General features: G+C 50.4%; 4 protein-coding genes across 4 annotated transcripts; 2 read left to right on the top strand and 2 right to left on the bottom strand.

Moving 5' to 3' along the window:
* Window positions 1-800: 800 nt before the first annotated feature.
* On the bottom strand, window positions 801-2774 carry EPUS_03120 (uncharacterized protein; the record flags this gene model as incomplete). Its single annotated transcript, XM_007802869.1, has 2 exons — window positions 801-2578; window positions 2636-2774. The coding sequence occupies 2 exons, from the start codon at window positions 2772-2774 to the stop codon at window positions 801-803; spliced, it is 1917 nt and encodes a 638-aa protein (XP_007801060.1).
* Window positions 2775-3422: 648 nt separating this feature from the next.
* Window positions 3423-7859, bottom strand: EPUS_03119 (uncharacterized protein; the record flags this gene model as incomplete). Its single annotated transcript, XM_007802868.1, has 8 exons — window positions 3423-5338; window positions 5398-5935; window positions 6045-6133; window positions 6187-6575; window positions 6627-6681; window positions 6731-6938; window positions 6998-7749; window positions 7805-7859. 8 exons carry the CDS (start codon window positions 7857-7859, stop codon window positions 3423-3425), a joined length of 4002 nt encoding a protein of 1333 aa, XP_007801059.1.
* A 700-nt stretch (window positions 7860-8559) lies between these two features.
* On the top strand, window positions 8560-9305 carry EPUS_03118 (uncharacterized protein; the record flags this gene model as incomplete). The annotated part of the gene is made up of 3 exons (XM_007802867.1): window positions 8560-8905; window positions 8966-9160; window positions 9211-9305. The coding sequence occupies 3 exons, from the start codon at window positions 8560-8562 to the stop codon at window positions 9303-9305; spliced, it is 636 nt and encodes a 211-aa protein (XP_007801058.1).
* A 1098-nt stretch (window positions 9306-10403) lies between these two features.
* EPUS_03117 (uncharacterized protein) lies at window positions 10404-13561 on the top strand (the record flags this gene model as incomplete). Its single annotated transcript, XM_007802866.1, has 4 exons — window positions 10404-10938; window positions 11022-11509; window positions 11559-11896; window positions 11950-13561. 4 exons carry the CDS (start codon window positions 10404-10406, stop codon window positions 13559-13561), a joined length of 2973 nt encoding a protein of 990 aa, XP_007801057.1.
* Between the last annotated feature and the right edge of the window lie 431 nt (window positions 13562-13992).

Genomic DNA, 13992 nt, shown 5'->3' with positions numbered 1-13992 from the left:
GGGGGGGAAAGAATAGGGGCCCGGGGGACGGAAAGAAGAGAAAAAAAAGCAAATGCGACTTTATTTACGGTGGAAGGAGTGAGTGAGTGAGTGAGTGGTGATGGTAAACAGGAGCGGATTTTGTTCTTGTAAACAGCACTCGATGGGAGGAGTGGGAGATGGTTTGTTACGGAAGGAAAAGATCATATCATCGGAACGTATTTGCTCCGGTCGTGAAGATCCCTTGAATCCGACCTGAAGCACAATCGCTGTGCTGAAATAGTTACAATCTGGTCGACTCCAAACGCCTGTTGCATAGGATCAAACTGCGCCATTTTGAAGGTGTCTTGTGGCCGAAGCTTCCCGCCAGCGACAGACAGTGCTTTTTCTTTCCTACGGACCCCATGCGAAAAAGGAATGGCATCCCATATCGATGCCGACCTTTCGACCTCGCATCTCCTGAGCCGTGGACCTCCTGCCGCCATAAACCCCTGTGCTGGTGTCGCAGCAGACCGAAATCAGACCTGCGTTTTAATCGTTCCTCACCAGGTAGAGAACCAGGACCGCGATGAGAAAAGCAGGGTAAGTTCTTGAGAATTATACGAGATAAAAAGCCAACGAGGCGGGATGAGGACTGAGTAGTTAGTGCTACATGAGGCATCGACAGCTCTGAGCTTGAGAATAAACAAATCAAAGCCCAGACGACTTCTAAACATTATCTATTTCCGCTCGCTGATGAACCCATATGCAACGGGTAACAATTCAAACTGCGTGGAATACACACCCCCTGGACCCGTTGTACCCCCTTTCCGGGCGAATAACTAAACTTCCACACCCCTCCCCTCATAGACATTCCACCAAACCCCCATACAGGCCGCGACAACCAGATCCGCCATCTTCAGCCCTTCATCCCTCAGCACCAACTTGCCCAACTTGGCACTCTTGCCTTTCCTGCCGCCTCCGGCGCGTTCGCGACCGAGTTTCAGGTCCATCCGGCCGGAAGAAGAAGAGGCGAAGGAATCGTTGGCGGCGGCCGCCTCGTCATCTGAATCATCACCATATTGATATTGGAAGGTACTAGAGAAAGAATTGGAGGTCGAAGAGGTATCCCGAGCGTGCGCGGTGCCCGGTATGGTAGGTCGAAGATCGGTGTCGGAAGAGGTAGAGGACTTGATTTCCTGCCTGAACCGCGCCATGCCTCTTTTCAGACTGTGTTTGGCATCTTCGCCGAGATGGGCGAGGGAGTTGGAGGTTTTGGTCCTTCTGCCAGCACCTGTAGATGGCTCGGTGTTGGTGTCTCTGCTTCGGAGCGCGCTCCAGGGTAGGTTGAACCTCAGTTCGGCGACGAGAACGGAATTGTCGCTCGGTTCCGAGGTGCTGGAGGATGGGAGTTTGTGTCTGCATTTCAGGCTGCGGCCGTCCATGCCGGTGGTGAATGTGCAGGTGCCGTTCCACGGCGAGAAGAAGGTGAGCTGCGATGGTGTGGTGGGTGAGATGGAGCTGGCTAGCTGTGGTAGAGAACTTGGGAAGGACTCCGAGGAACTGCTACGGTGGTGGTGATGCTGGGAACCTGGTGGTCTGTTTAGTGTCATGTCACGTGTAAATGATGTTGGTTCGAAGTGCGTGCATGGTCGTCTTGACGCCTTTGCCGGAGAGTCGTTAGTCTTCTGAGTAATGGAGCCATACCCTTCAGTGCTGCCACCTTGGTGTTCTCTTGGGGCTTGATCGTATGCTTGAAGATTGGGCGCTTGGGACTCGAATTGCCTGGCGAACTTTTGGTACCCAGGAGTCGTAATCTCAATTCCGATTGAATCCTGTTCCATCATTGCTGGTCGTCGCACTCTCGACAGGCTACCAATATTCCACTGTGAACCAGAACTAGGATCTCTGCGGATGATAGTGACGCGGAAATCGTTTCCCATCTCATGCTCGGAGAGAGAATATGATGGTCGTAGAAGAAGCGGCGGCGGGAGTTGAGAAGAAGCACTGGCAACATCTGTGATAGAGCGCGATACAGAATTCGAGGAGCATTGGCTTCCTGGACAACCATCAGAGTTCAGCTGCCGGCCTTCACGACTGTCCATGGCCCGAAATTGAGCTGGAACCTCTGTGGAGGCTCTCTGGCCTGTTCTTCCATCTCCACCAGAGCTCCCCACAGGTTTCCTCTCTATTACCCCCGAGTCTGCCGTCTTCAACCTGGAACTGTCAGGCCGTGGCCCCACTGGCTTTCGTGCAATCACAGAGCCCTCATCCTGCGACCTGAATACAACGCGCTTGGCTGTTTCGATGTGGCTTCCATCTGGAATGTCTCCCTCGGACTTGGTAACAGGTCTGGAAGAATGTGAAAGGCCTGTTGCTTCATCTTCCGGAGCTTCGCCAGTAGACCGCTCGGTAAAGAAGGATGAAGGAACCGGTTTTCTATGGATTTCATCTACCCGGCTGCCTTGTTCTGCGCTCCATGACCGACGGTGTTTCTCGAGTGACTCTTTCACTACCTCATCTTGTGGTGTGGAGATGTGGAAATAATAGAGCGACGACTGGATTGCTTCAGCGCTGATGGATGCCTTGGTAGGAGGCTTGAGCGGCGAGAGGAATATGTCTGTGCACAGCTTCAGTCATCTTCATGCTACCCGGGCTTTTCAGCACATTCCATTACCTCTACTACCCGGTACTCGAACGATGTACAGATTGAGTGGCTCGAGAACTTTGTGAGTAGGGTTTCGAGGGTACTGTGGAGGGTTGGCAAAGAGTGTAGTCAGTGAAGACAGCGAGCGAGCCTCTACTGGCGCTGTCATTGATGATGGTACAGGTACACTAAGGACTGGGCCGTTAGAGTGGTCACGAAAAGGCGCCTGCGGGAAGCAGCAGATGGTTGATAATTCGTCCTAAAAGGAGGCATAGCTTGAGAGGTCGAATGGCGGTATGCAGTTGTTACGTGTAGGTGAGGCTGAGACCAGGTCAGAAGTTAACAATCGTGTTGCCTATGGTGACTTGGGGCAACGCAGTAGGCTGTGATATGGCTGTAGTATGGCTATTGTATGGCTGTAGTATGGCTGTGACGCGTAATTTCGCTGGCTGCGAGACGAACTGGGGGCACTGATACAATTGGTCATGCTGCAGGGTCTTCAAGTCAATAAAACACCATTTGTCAACCGTGTCCAGACACATTGCCTTGGGTATTATGTACACTAAGTACACCTAAAGCTTCTATCACAAGAATGGGAAAAACCCCCCCGGTCCTGGTCGCTTGCTATGCAATAACGCTAAAACAGTGGGCAAGATCCAGAAGTGTGCATACATGACTGAAAGACAGCCAGCACTGGAGCTCATGGAAGTCAGAAGCAGGACTTGTCCCACAGCACGGGCTCAGATTATAGGTTCAAGCATCGTCCAGCGACTCTCCTCGTCACGGTCCTTTAAAATTATTCTCTGCGGATCAAAATCTACCACTTCGCACACGCATTAGCCTCCGCGTGTTCCCATTCTCCACTAGGATGGATTCTTTCCCGGAGCGCAAGAGGGACTGGGGCTGAATGCTCACTTTGTGCTTCGCGCGCATCACCGCTATTGCCATCTTCTGTTGCGTCCCTCATCTCGATGTCTCTCAAGGGTTCCGCTGGAAGCTGCATATCTCGGCACACGCTTTCAACCAGTTTGTCCTTGTCTTCGTCACGCACGTAGACCAGATAGTAAGGATTCGAAGGACCGTTCCATTGTCGAAACTCCGCTTCCGATGGTCTGCGGAATATCTCATTGGTATCCTTCACTTCTTCTACTCTGGTATCATTGTATTTCAGCCACATCTCTCTTCGGAAATCGAAGATGTAGATCCAATAATGGCCTGAAGAAGCAGTTCCGTGATGGAAGAAGGCTGCATGCAAGCGATAAGCGTGTCGGCGGAAGGCCGTGTCCGCAAATTGTGAATTGATGTTGGTTGACAGGTCTTTACTGCGTGCTTCGAGATCTCGGAGCTCAAGCTGGGCTTGCTCAGCCAATGCCTCTAGCGTGGCAATGACTGAAGCAGGCACTTTCAACCCGTCTTCGCCTTGGATGGACAAGTCCTGAAGGTGCATCAGGGCTGTTGTCGCATTTTGAAATGTCGTCTGCATATCAGGATGTGATTGGTCTGCCGTTAATTCCAATCGCCGAGCTTCCAAATCAGCGAGCTCTTTCTTCCACCTCCACGCCTCCTCTCGTCGTTCCATCAAGGCAGGGTTTGTATCTTCTTCGAGATACCGATCCAAGTAGATCGTCTCCTTCAACTCGACATGGTGATTGTTCTTCTTTTGATCCAGCCCCGCCCGGTCAATCTGTATTTGAAAAATCGGAGGTAACCTGCTTATCGATAGAAATCTCTTCTTGTTGGCAATTTCCTCGACGTCGAAATAACCATCCAAAGCGGCATAGATGTCATGAGGAAGCGAGAACAGTCTGACGATGATGCTGCAGAATGTATCATTTTTGGCCTCATCCTTATCATCAGACATTATGTGCTGTTTCGTTCTACCGTAAAACAGATCTTTGATTTGGTCAACTTGCTCTCCTGCTTCATCAAACCCTAGAGGTCTGATAGCACAAGACAGCTGAAAGAGCACATGATTCAATACTTCCGTCACATCCTGTTGCCGAGCATATTCCTCCAAAGTGTGGTTCTGTTCGGGTGCTGGGAGAGGGCGTGGTGGTACTGGAGGCGGTCGACTCGGTTGCTCTGGTGAAATATTCTCCGTCTTTACATTTCTTGCCGTCTCGTGATCAGACGAATCGACTTCCGTGTCACCTTGCTCGTTGTTCGGTGAGAGTAAAGGGTCTACAAGAGGAGGAATATGCTCCGCGGCATCGGCACTGCCTTTGGCAGAGCCATGAGAAATGTGCGGAGCTAAGTTCTCTTTGTTGCTGAGTACGCTGCGTTGCTCTACTCTTGGTGCGCCATCTACTAAGACGGAACCATCAATGCTTGGTGTGGAGACAAGAGTGACCTCGCTAGAATTGTCCCCAGGTGCTTCCAATTCGACTGGGGATGGTCCTAGAAGCGGAGCAGACTCTGCCAATTCGTGCGCGTCTTGACGGGAGGGTACTACGCTCGGGTAGTCTTGACTCTCGCCTTCTGTCAAGGCAGATAGCAGAGGTTGATCATAGGTGTCCACTGGATTTTCGTTCAAGATTGGTCGCAACGGTCCTTGAACAGGAACGCCGTTGACACTTCCCAGAGGTCTTGATCCTCCGATTGTCGATCTGCGCCTGATATTCTCAGCAGCAGTAGAGGTCATTAGTGTGAGACGTGTTAGTTCCTGTTCAGGTGCAACGTATCTGTAGGGCGTTCTTATCATCTCGAGGAAGAGATCTTTGAGCTTCAGCACAACTAGACTGGTTAGCACAACATCTCTAAGGAATAGCTTATCGAGCTTTATTAATCCTTACATCGTTGCGCCCGTTGTATCTCACGTAAAGTGATCTGCCGGGAGCCCACTCTTTTCTTGGCTATGTTCGCAGCAGTCAACTCCATCTTCACGTCATCAAAATTCAGAACTAGGTTTCGTAATTCTGGGATGGTGAATAGAAACTGTAAGAGACTGTTGAGGTAGCAGGTGTTTCCAATGTTTTCGAGGCCAACTGGCCAATCGGGGAAACCGAGTTCTGGAAACGTTTGAAGACCTCGAGAGGTCGCCTGCATACGCGAACCCTTTCTGTCGGCAACAATAGCATTGAAGGCTTTGGTGTACGTCTCTGCCTGTCCTGGATTATCCTCCATTGCCACTCTATAAGCTGACTCGATGATTGTGTCATCAATGGTAGCATCATCTATGCCAAATTGTCGGTATGCTTCACCTATCTCCATCGCTGTCTCGCCCAACTCGCCTGTGCTCAACCAACTTTCAAGCGCCGTGCTGCATCGAGTCTCCGCAATAATCTTTATCGCTTTGCGCGCACTTTCCTTAAGTGTTGGATCTTCAGTTGTCTGCATGATCAAATGTTTAGCGAGCTCCCAGCAGGGGTTTGTGTCCACAGGTGGTGGTCCACAGGAAAAGCATTGGCTGGATAATGGTTCCTCGGGAGAGTGCACTGACCTTGGTGGTATAGAGCGTTGGGAAGAATTCGTCGACAAGCGATGCATCTGTATCAAAGAATGCCAAAGCTTGCTCATAAGTGTTAAGTGCTGCGGCGGCATGAGTGTTTTGGTTCACAGGCTTGGCATAGGCGGCAACTTACTATCCTCTGCAACATCTTTGATGCGGCGACTTTGGCGATGTATGCCTATTATCCTGAGATGGCCCCTCATATCAGCCTCGTGTTTAGCGGCATCTTGAAGCCTCGCTTGGAAGGTACCAAGTATCAAATCATCAGTGAGTCCTTCGTCCCGTGCAGAAAGCGCGAAGTAATTGTACGCAGCGTAGAGTTGTTCTGAATCGAAATTGCCGGCTGAATATTCTGTAGCAACAAGGGTGTCCAGCAGTTCGCTTCTCCGCTCGAGGGCGATCTGGCGAAGGTATGTAAGATATGTTGGTCCCTCCCTTCCATTTGTACGAATCTGCTCGTGATATGCAAAGCTTACAAGCTCGTCACTGGCATCTTGAGGGGCTCCTAATGCTGTAAAGTAGCTAATGGCGAATGTTAGCGTATCACTTGCCGAGACTTGCTATGGTATTTACATATTTCTTGTTGCAGGATCCAGAGTCGCGGTTCGAGCTGATGTGTGCTTGTCGTCTAGAGATACACATTAACCGCTGCAGAAGCACTAGCAGTGAGCACTTACAGTCCTGCGTTCCGAACAACCGAAGGAGTTCCCTTTCTGCGTCTGGCAGCTTGGCGATATCATGAATTTGACGGCGGTCTTCTTGAGGATATGACAAAATCAAGATGTTGATTTCCGATAATACGTCTTCAATAAACGTATCGAGAGCATTCTTTGATGGAGTTGAGCCGTCGTAGCTAGGCTTAGGGGGCAGCCAGTGCTCCTGGTGCTGTAAGAAAGTTGAAAGTAAGCCAATGCCGATCTGGACGGGTGAGACCAGGAACTCACCTCGTACTTGAATCCGAGGAAGTTTAGCACATCTTTGCAGGGCTGCCCATCTTTTCCAAATCTCAGGTTAAATCTCTTGTTATCAATTAGGATAGGTCTAGGCGCTTGCCGTTCAACGGAGTTTCTCAGATAGCGGTTCAAGTCGCCGAGAACGTCGACAGGTGTCGGCTTTTGGTGTCCTTCGAATCGAGCTGGATCAGAATTGATAACGTCTTCTGCTCTCTGATTCAGCAGCGTTTTGTCGGTGAGTAGTCGAACGTGTTCATCAGACAGCATAGGAGGACGCAGCCGCACAAAAGTGACGGCAGAGCAAGTTGGCGAAGAGCACACGAAAGCATATGTCTCGGGCTTTGTCTCGCCATCTGCCAGAAGACTATATTTCCTTGGGGTGCTTTCCCGCCAAGGTGAATGAACCAGATGGTGTAAGGGACGGATCGAGTTAGGACATGGTTCCGGTTCCCAACCCATCGTGTAATTGACTTCCACTTCAACATGCATGCGACACTTCTGGCATACCCCTGCAAGTTTGTAGACCGAATCAGGAGAAGGACGGGCATCAAGAGCAGGCAGAACATTCTGCTTGTCCTTCGCACACCAAGAATGCCGACAGCTGTCCTCTGGTAGCAAAGTAGCAACATTTTTGTAGCCCGAAAAGGATAGAGGCGTATCTCTTAGCACATTCAGGCCGGTTGGAAGAGGGCGTCGAGAGTCGTACAGATTAAGATCTTCGATCAGGGTCGGTGCAAGCTTGCCTTCGCCGAAATCATCAGTTACCTTCCGAGCGATGAAACAGGGAACAATCCTTACCAGGCCCCTTTACAGACGATGAAAAAGTCCGGACGTCTCCCTCGGGTCCAGGCATACTAATTCTTGCCTGCGAGATTGCAGCTCCTGAGCCTGGCTCAGCCTGGTTGCTCCCAAGTGTGCACCAGACGGACTCAATGTGGGATTCGTACTCATGAAGATGCCAGCTCTACTTCACATCGAATGACAGAAGGAAGAAGGCTGTTGCAAACTGCGCATGCCAGAATGAAGGCCAGGTTCGGAGCAAACACATAGCTTTGGAAGAGACGACGCAGGCACAGACGGAAGAAGCCAGATGATGGGAGTATAATATCTGAAGTTGACGAAATTTGGATCTTGGAAGCGAGAACTTTCTAACTCAGAGCAAGCAATCCTGCCAGAGGCATCTTGCTGCTGCTTTTCATTTTGTGAGACTAGCGGTAGACAGCTTTACCATGTAACTTACCACATACAGTATCTCAGATGCAGCCTAACAGTTTTAGCCGCCGCAAGCTCGCCTTCCAACATACATACCTAATTTAGTTAGTCGAAGAGCTTTGTCTGCCCTCACCCCTCCGAAGCAGGTACCTCCGTACCTAGAATTACCTACGAACTGCACCCCAAGCTTACATCTGTCTGTCAGCGATCCTGGGTGTAGGCCTTTTACGGAGGATATCGCAGTCAACACACGTCCATTAATCAGCGGGCTTCAGCATCTCTACCACCTCACCTGGTTGGTGCTGATGAATCCTAAAGCCCTACCGGCTCCTTGATCTACCATGGCCGAACAGAAAGCATACCAGCCGAAGGATACTATCCAAGCTTCGGCCAAAGCGACCTTATATACAGGATCGGCCGGCCTGCTCTTCGCTGCCGTGCAGAACACATTGACAAGGCAGAACATTGGAGCTTTGGGGGTTTTCACTAGGTTTGGCGGGTCAATTGGCTTATTTGGTTTGCCCTCCACCCATTGGCAATATGGACAAGAGCTTAGACTACGTTTAGCTGCGGTCGGAGGGACATATGCATTTATTAGCACTGCGTCGGCCAATTTGAGAGAGAAGAACGATCCGTACAATCAAGCACTTGGGGGCTTTTGCGCTGGAGCTTTGCTCGGTGTTCCGAGTACGCGGATGTTGTCAGCAGTGCAAAGACCACAATGATGTTGCTAACGCTGCTTTATAGAACGACAAATGTCATCAGTGATCGGGCGCGGAGTGCTCGTGGCTATTACCCTGGCCGCTGCTTCGTATACTGGCAATTCCATGCTGAGCGAGACGGTTGATACAGAAACAGATCGGTTTCTTAGTAAGTCAGAGTTACGGAACAGATTCAGGAGACCAGTAAATGAGTTGATCAATGAGATTGGTGAGGGTCGAGGTATGTGTTCATTCCTAAAGTATAAAGAGCATCGCTGACTACCAATGCAGGAATATACGGGCCTGGCTATGAAGAGCGAAGAAGGCAGAGAATCAAGGAGAATTACGGCATCGATGTCCCTGAACCATACTACAAGAAACCATAGATCCCCAGCAAACCTTCATGAATGTATACATGGGCACAAGGCGAAATAGGCGAAATGGGTGTCCGCCTGGGTGTTGACGCCATCATGCGCAGTCATACAGAGTGACACTTCCTCATACCGTGCCTTCTGCAGCTGGAAGTTGCATGGTCACTGATGCTGCATACAATAAGAAGGCCCTCAGCACACCTTGTGCGTCTACATCAACCGAATAGTTGATGAAAGGCCAATTCCCAGACCATATCGAAATGGCAACTTGCTTGTAAACTTTCCAGCAGTGGCATCTATGCAAGGAACTGTAACTATCCACCATTGATTTGAAATCACATGTGTAATCTAGCACCTAAAGAAAGCTTCACTTGGGGAGATCCCACCAAACGTTCAGAGAGCAGTTGTACTCTGCAGGAGCGTGAAGATGGGCTTTTCTGGGTTGAGATGACCGTTTAAGTTATGAGGCTCCGAATATATACATGAAAGAAGGCATACATAACAATGAGCTTTTACTCTTGAAGGTGGAAGGTCTTTTGAACAATCGTTCCATTTTGTAGGCAACCGACATTCGGATGTGAGATACTTCTTCCGGACAAACCTCGCCCCCTTCATGTTTCGTCCATTGAGCATCAGATAACACTCTATCCATGTTCAACTCAGGCAGAGCATGTGGATTGTTATCAACCACACATCATCAACAGATCCTGTACGATCATTGCCCTTTGTATCCCCATTTCCGCAAAAGCCACGTTTGCGGAAATCAAGTTTGCAATTGAACCATGGGTCATCCCACCCAGGACAGCCAATCTCTAGTGATCAGCAAGCCTAAGCTTGGTGCTATTTGCTGGCCTCGAAATCTAAGATCCAGGCCGAGCAGGGTCATTGTTATTGCATAGCGCACCCCCCAAGCACCGAGACAACGTCATTTCACTCTTCACATCTGCCAACCTTCTCCCATTCCCTTCACACTGCTTCAAGTCGTTCTCATTCCACCGTTGTCCAGTCTCTCATCTTCACCTAAGAGGTCTGGACCGATAAAATCAAGCATACCCGCCCATTGTTTGCGCCAACTGCGCGCATCCCATCTCTGGCTTGGTTCAGCTTGTCACGATGGGTTCAAGGCCTGTTACCCCTTCGAACGAAATACATTATGTAAACGCGTCCGTCGCAAATCGACCGCGCAACACGAACTCGAGGCCAAATTCTTATTTCGCTTCCGACGCTGTTGGAGGCGCAGCTTCGTTGGCCCAGGGTCAAGGTCCTCACATGGATTCGTCTCCGCTGGCGCAGTCTCTTAATAAGCATGAAGACAGCTATGGCTTGAGCCAAAATGAGGACGCAGTCTTCGACGAAGGACATCGCAACATGACAGGTGGGGAACTGCGTCGATTCAACTCCCAGGTCTCACAGTCCCAGCCATTGATGCCATCGAAAGGAGGAACTTTGAAAAAGAAGGCCTCCCTCAGAAGGTCAGGAAGCGTTAAGAGGAGTAGTAGCCGGCGGAGCAGTCGTGCTGGCTCGGTGAGAAGCCTTGCGCTCGGAGAGAAAGAAAAATACGGAGAGGGCGAGGAATTCAACAGCGCATTTTACAAACCAATCCCGACTACTGGCAGTCCTACGGATGTCCTCGCAACCAGATTTCAAGGTTAGTGCCTTGTTTCTTCATTGGCGTTGTATAACAGATTTGAGCCAATGCCTTTAGATAATTATCACTGATTATCTTCTCAGCGTGGAGGAAAGTGCTTAAGGATTTGATCACATATTTCCGGGATATACAAAAGTCATATGAAGCTCGCTCCAAAACATTGACCACAGTCTCCCATGCCATCAACAACATCACTATTCCTGGGGAATTTCTGGCTTCCGGCGGTGTGGGCGATGCGACCTATATTTTGCAAGACTTCCACAAACGTATCCTAAACGAGACGAACAGAGCAAGAGAGATGGAAAACGAAGTCATTATGCAACTAACCGGACTACGCAGTGATCTTCAGCAAAAGATCAAAGAGATCAAGAGCTTGTCCGGAGACTTCAAGAACTCTGTGGACAAGGAGACTGAAGGCAGTCGAAGGGCTGTTCGCCATTTGCAGGAAGCCTTGGGATTGGTAGACACAGACCCAGCAGCTACTGCAGGAAAAGGTGATCCATTTATCGTCAAGCTTGGTGTTGATCGCCAAATAGAGCGACAAATTGAGGAAGAGAACTACCTGCACAGAGTATGTATAAAGCTGTGTAATGTGTGCTTTCGTCCACTGATATCTCCAGGCATATCTCAACCTTGAGTCGTCGGGTCGTGAGCTGGAATCGATCGTCGTTGGTGAAATCCACAAAGCCTATACAGCATACGCGGGTATTTTGAAGCGCGAAGCTGATGAGGCCTTCGACACTGCCGAGAAGCTTCGTGAAGGACCGCTTGCGATGGCAAAGGATCATGAATGGGAGGTTTTCGTCGCCAATAATGATCACATGGTCGACCCAAGGATCCCAATCAGATCCTTTGAGCAGATTACGTATCCAGGAAAGGATCATCCCGCTGCAACAGAAGTTCGAAGTGGTATGCTTGAGAGGAAGAGCAAGTATCTCAAAAATTACACACCGGGCTGGTAAGTCACATCTCTTTCTAACCAAGTTTACTAGGTCTCACCCTAAGTGTTAGGTACATTCTTTCACCAACCCACCTCCATGAATTTAAGTCCGCCGATCGAATATACTCGCAGGCTCCGATCATGTCGCTGTTCCTTCCCGAGCAGAAACTGGGTTCCCATTCAGAGCCTGGGTCATCGTCACATAAGTTCATGCTCAAAGGCCGTCAAACCGGTGGGATGCACCGCGGTCACACATGGATCTTTCGGGCTGAGTCTTACGATACAATGATGGCATGGTATGCCGACATCAAAGAACTCACCGAGAAAAGTGGGAAGGAACGCGATGCCTTCGTTCGTCGCTCACATGCACGCAGCCTATCAGGAGGAAGCATGAAAGCTCACTCCATTGGCGACAGTTCCGATGGTGGCTTGGAGGAAGACGAAGCTGATGCTCAACCTTACTCGTCCGAGCAGTCGGTTCGTGGAGTTCCTCCCGCAGACAAGGCCGGCGATCGTGGCATCGACACTCGAATCGAGCGTAATGCTGAAGCAGGGCCAGAGGTATACACGTATGGTGATGAACAACTGGATGCTGCGGGATGGCCACCCTCACAGCGCCCCTCTCCAGGTGGGCGATTTCCATCGGATTTGAACGTGCACCGAGGCTTACAAGCACCGCTTTCGCCCAGTAGCGGAGAAAGTTCGACAGAGAGAGATCGAGATGCAATAGCTGCAGCAGGAGCCCTTCCTGGTTCTGGTATGCCGTATTTGCCATCTGATGACACAGAACAACAACCTCAACATATCGCGGTTCTTGCAGGAGGGGAAAAGGCAACAGCAAATGAAAGAGAGCATGATTACCAGGAGGAATCCGCAGCCGGACATGGTCATACTAAGCCGCTGCAACATTTCAGCTCTGCGCCGCAACGCCAATATAGCCAACAGTCGCAATACTCGCAAGCTCAACCGGAGTATGCTCAATCCAGTCAGCATTCCACTCACCCTCAGCAAGAATCTACACAGTCCTATCAGCAGTATGCTCAGCCTCAGCAAAAAACCGCCCCTACGCCCTCACGGTTCACAGAGGATCTACCCCACCAAACTCAACATGACTACACCGGCTCAGGCATCGCCGCTAGCATTGGAGGCGCTGCTATCGGTGCTACAGGAGTGTATCAATACGTCCAACAGCCTCACGGTCAGCAGCCACAGCAACCCGAAACGGTTATGGATGAAATGGATCACGCATCTGCCGTCCCCGCTCAGGGCACTTCTTCGCCTCCTATCACAATCGAGACCGCCACCACCATATCACCCACCACTTTCACCAACTCCTCTCAAGGTGACGCTGGAAGCCTCTCCACCATGCCCACTAGTATGGGCAGCATCAACTACGGCGTTGATTCGTCCCAACAGAAGACGACACCATCCGCACACCAAGCCGGTACTGTGACGACGGTCGAGGCTGTGCCTACCAGCGCCGCTGCACCGGATGAAACATCTTACGCACAGCAAGCCGGCACGGGGATGAAAATGACCGCAGACGCTCTCCCCACCGCTGGACCAGACCAAACCCAAGATGCGCCCAGCAAACCCACGCCATTACGAAGCGTGACTGCAGGCACGATCAGCGATCTACACATCCCGGGAGAGTTTCCCAAGACGCCAAAGTACGCGCAATAAAGTGGGACTCACTATCACTATCTTCGGAGACGGAACGAGCGAAGGAAGAAAATTGTACGAAACACCGGAGTCAGTTCACCTGTGAAGGCCTTGCGGAAACATACAACTCGCACATTGCAGCGTTAAGCGGAGTCAAAGTGCCTCCATCGAGATAGATAACTGGACATGCCCAATGCCGACAATGGGTACCGAGAGTGGAATGGATGGGGGGCAAAGAGATGTTGGTCTCGAACCGTTCTTGTTTTTTCAGCTTCCGCATTTGTGTATTATTCAGATTTGTGTTCCCAGCGATTTCCGTTGATGATTAACCACCCCCTTCGCATATGCCGCAGCAGTTTAGCAGTTTAGCATTTGGTACTATACCCAGTTTTTTTCAGTCATTTCGACTCGTTAAGTTGTTCGCTGTAGCTGTTTTCCTGTTCCGGAACCGA

The sequence above is a fragment of the Endocarpon pusillum genome, assembly GCF_000464535.1.
Source record: "Endocarpon pusillum Z07020 unplaced genomic scaffold scaffold1818, whole genome shotgun sequence".
Taxonomy (NCBI): Eukaryota; Fungi; Ascomycota; class Eurotiomycetes; order Verrucariales; family Verrucariaceae; genus Endocarpon; species Endocarpon pusillum.
The sequence above is the reverse complement of the archived record's forward strand: the minus strand, read 5'-3'. Positions and strand labels throughout refer to the sequence as shown.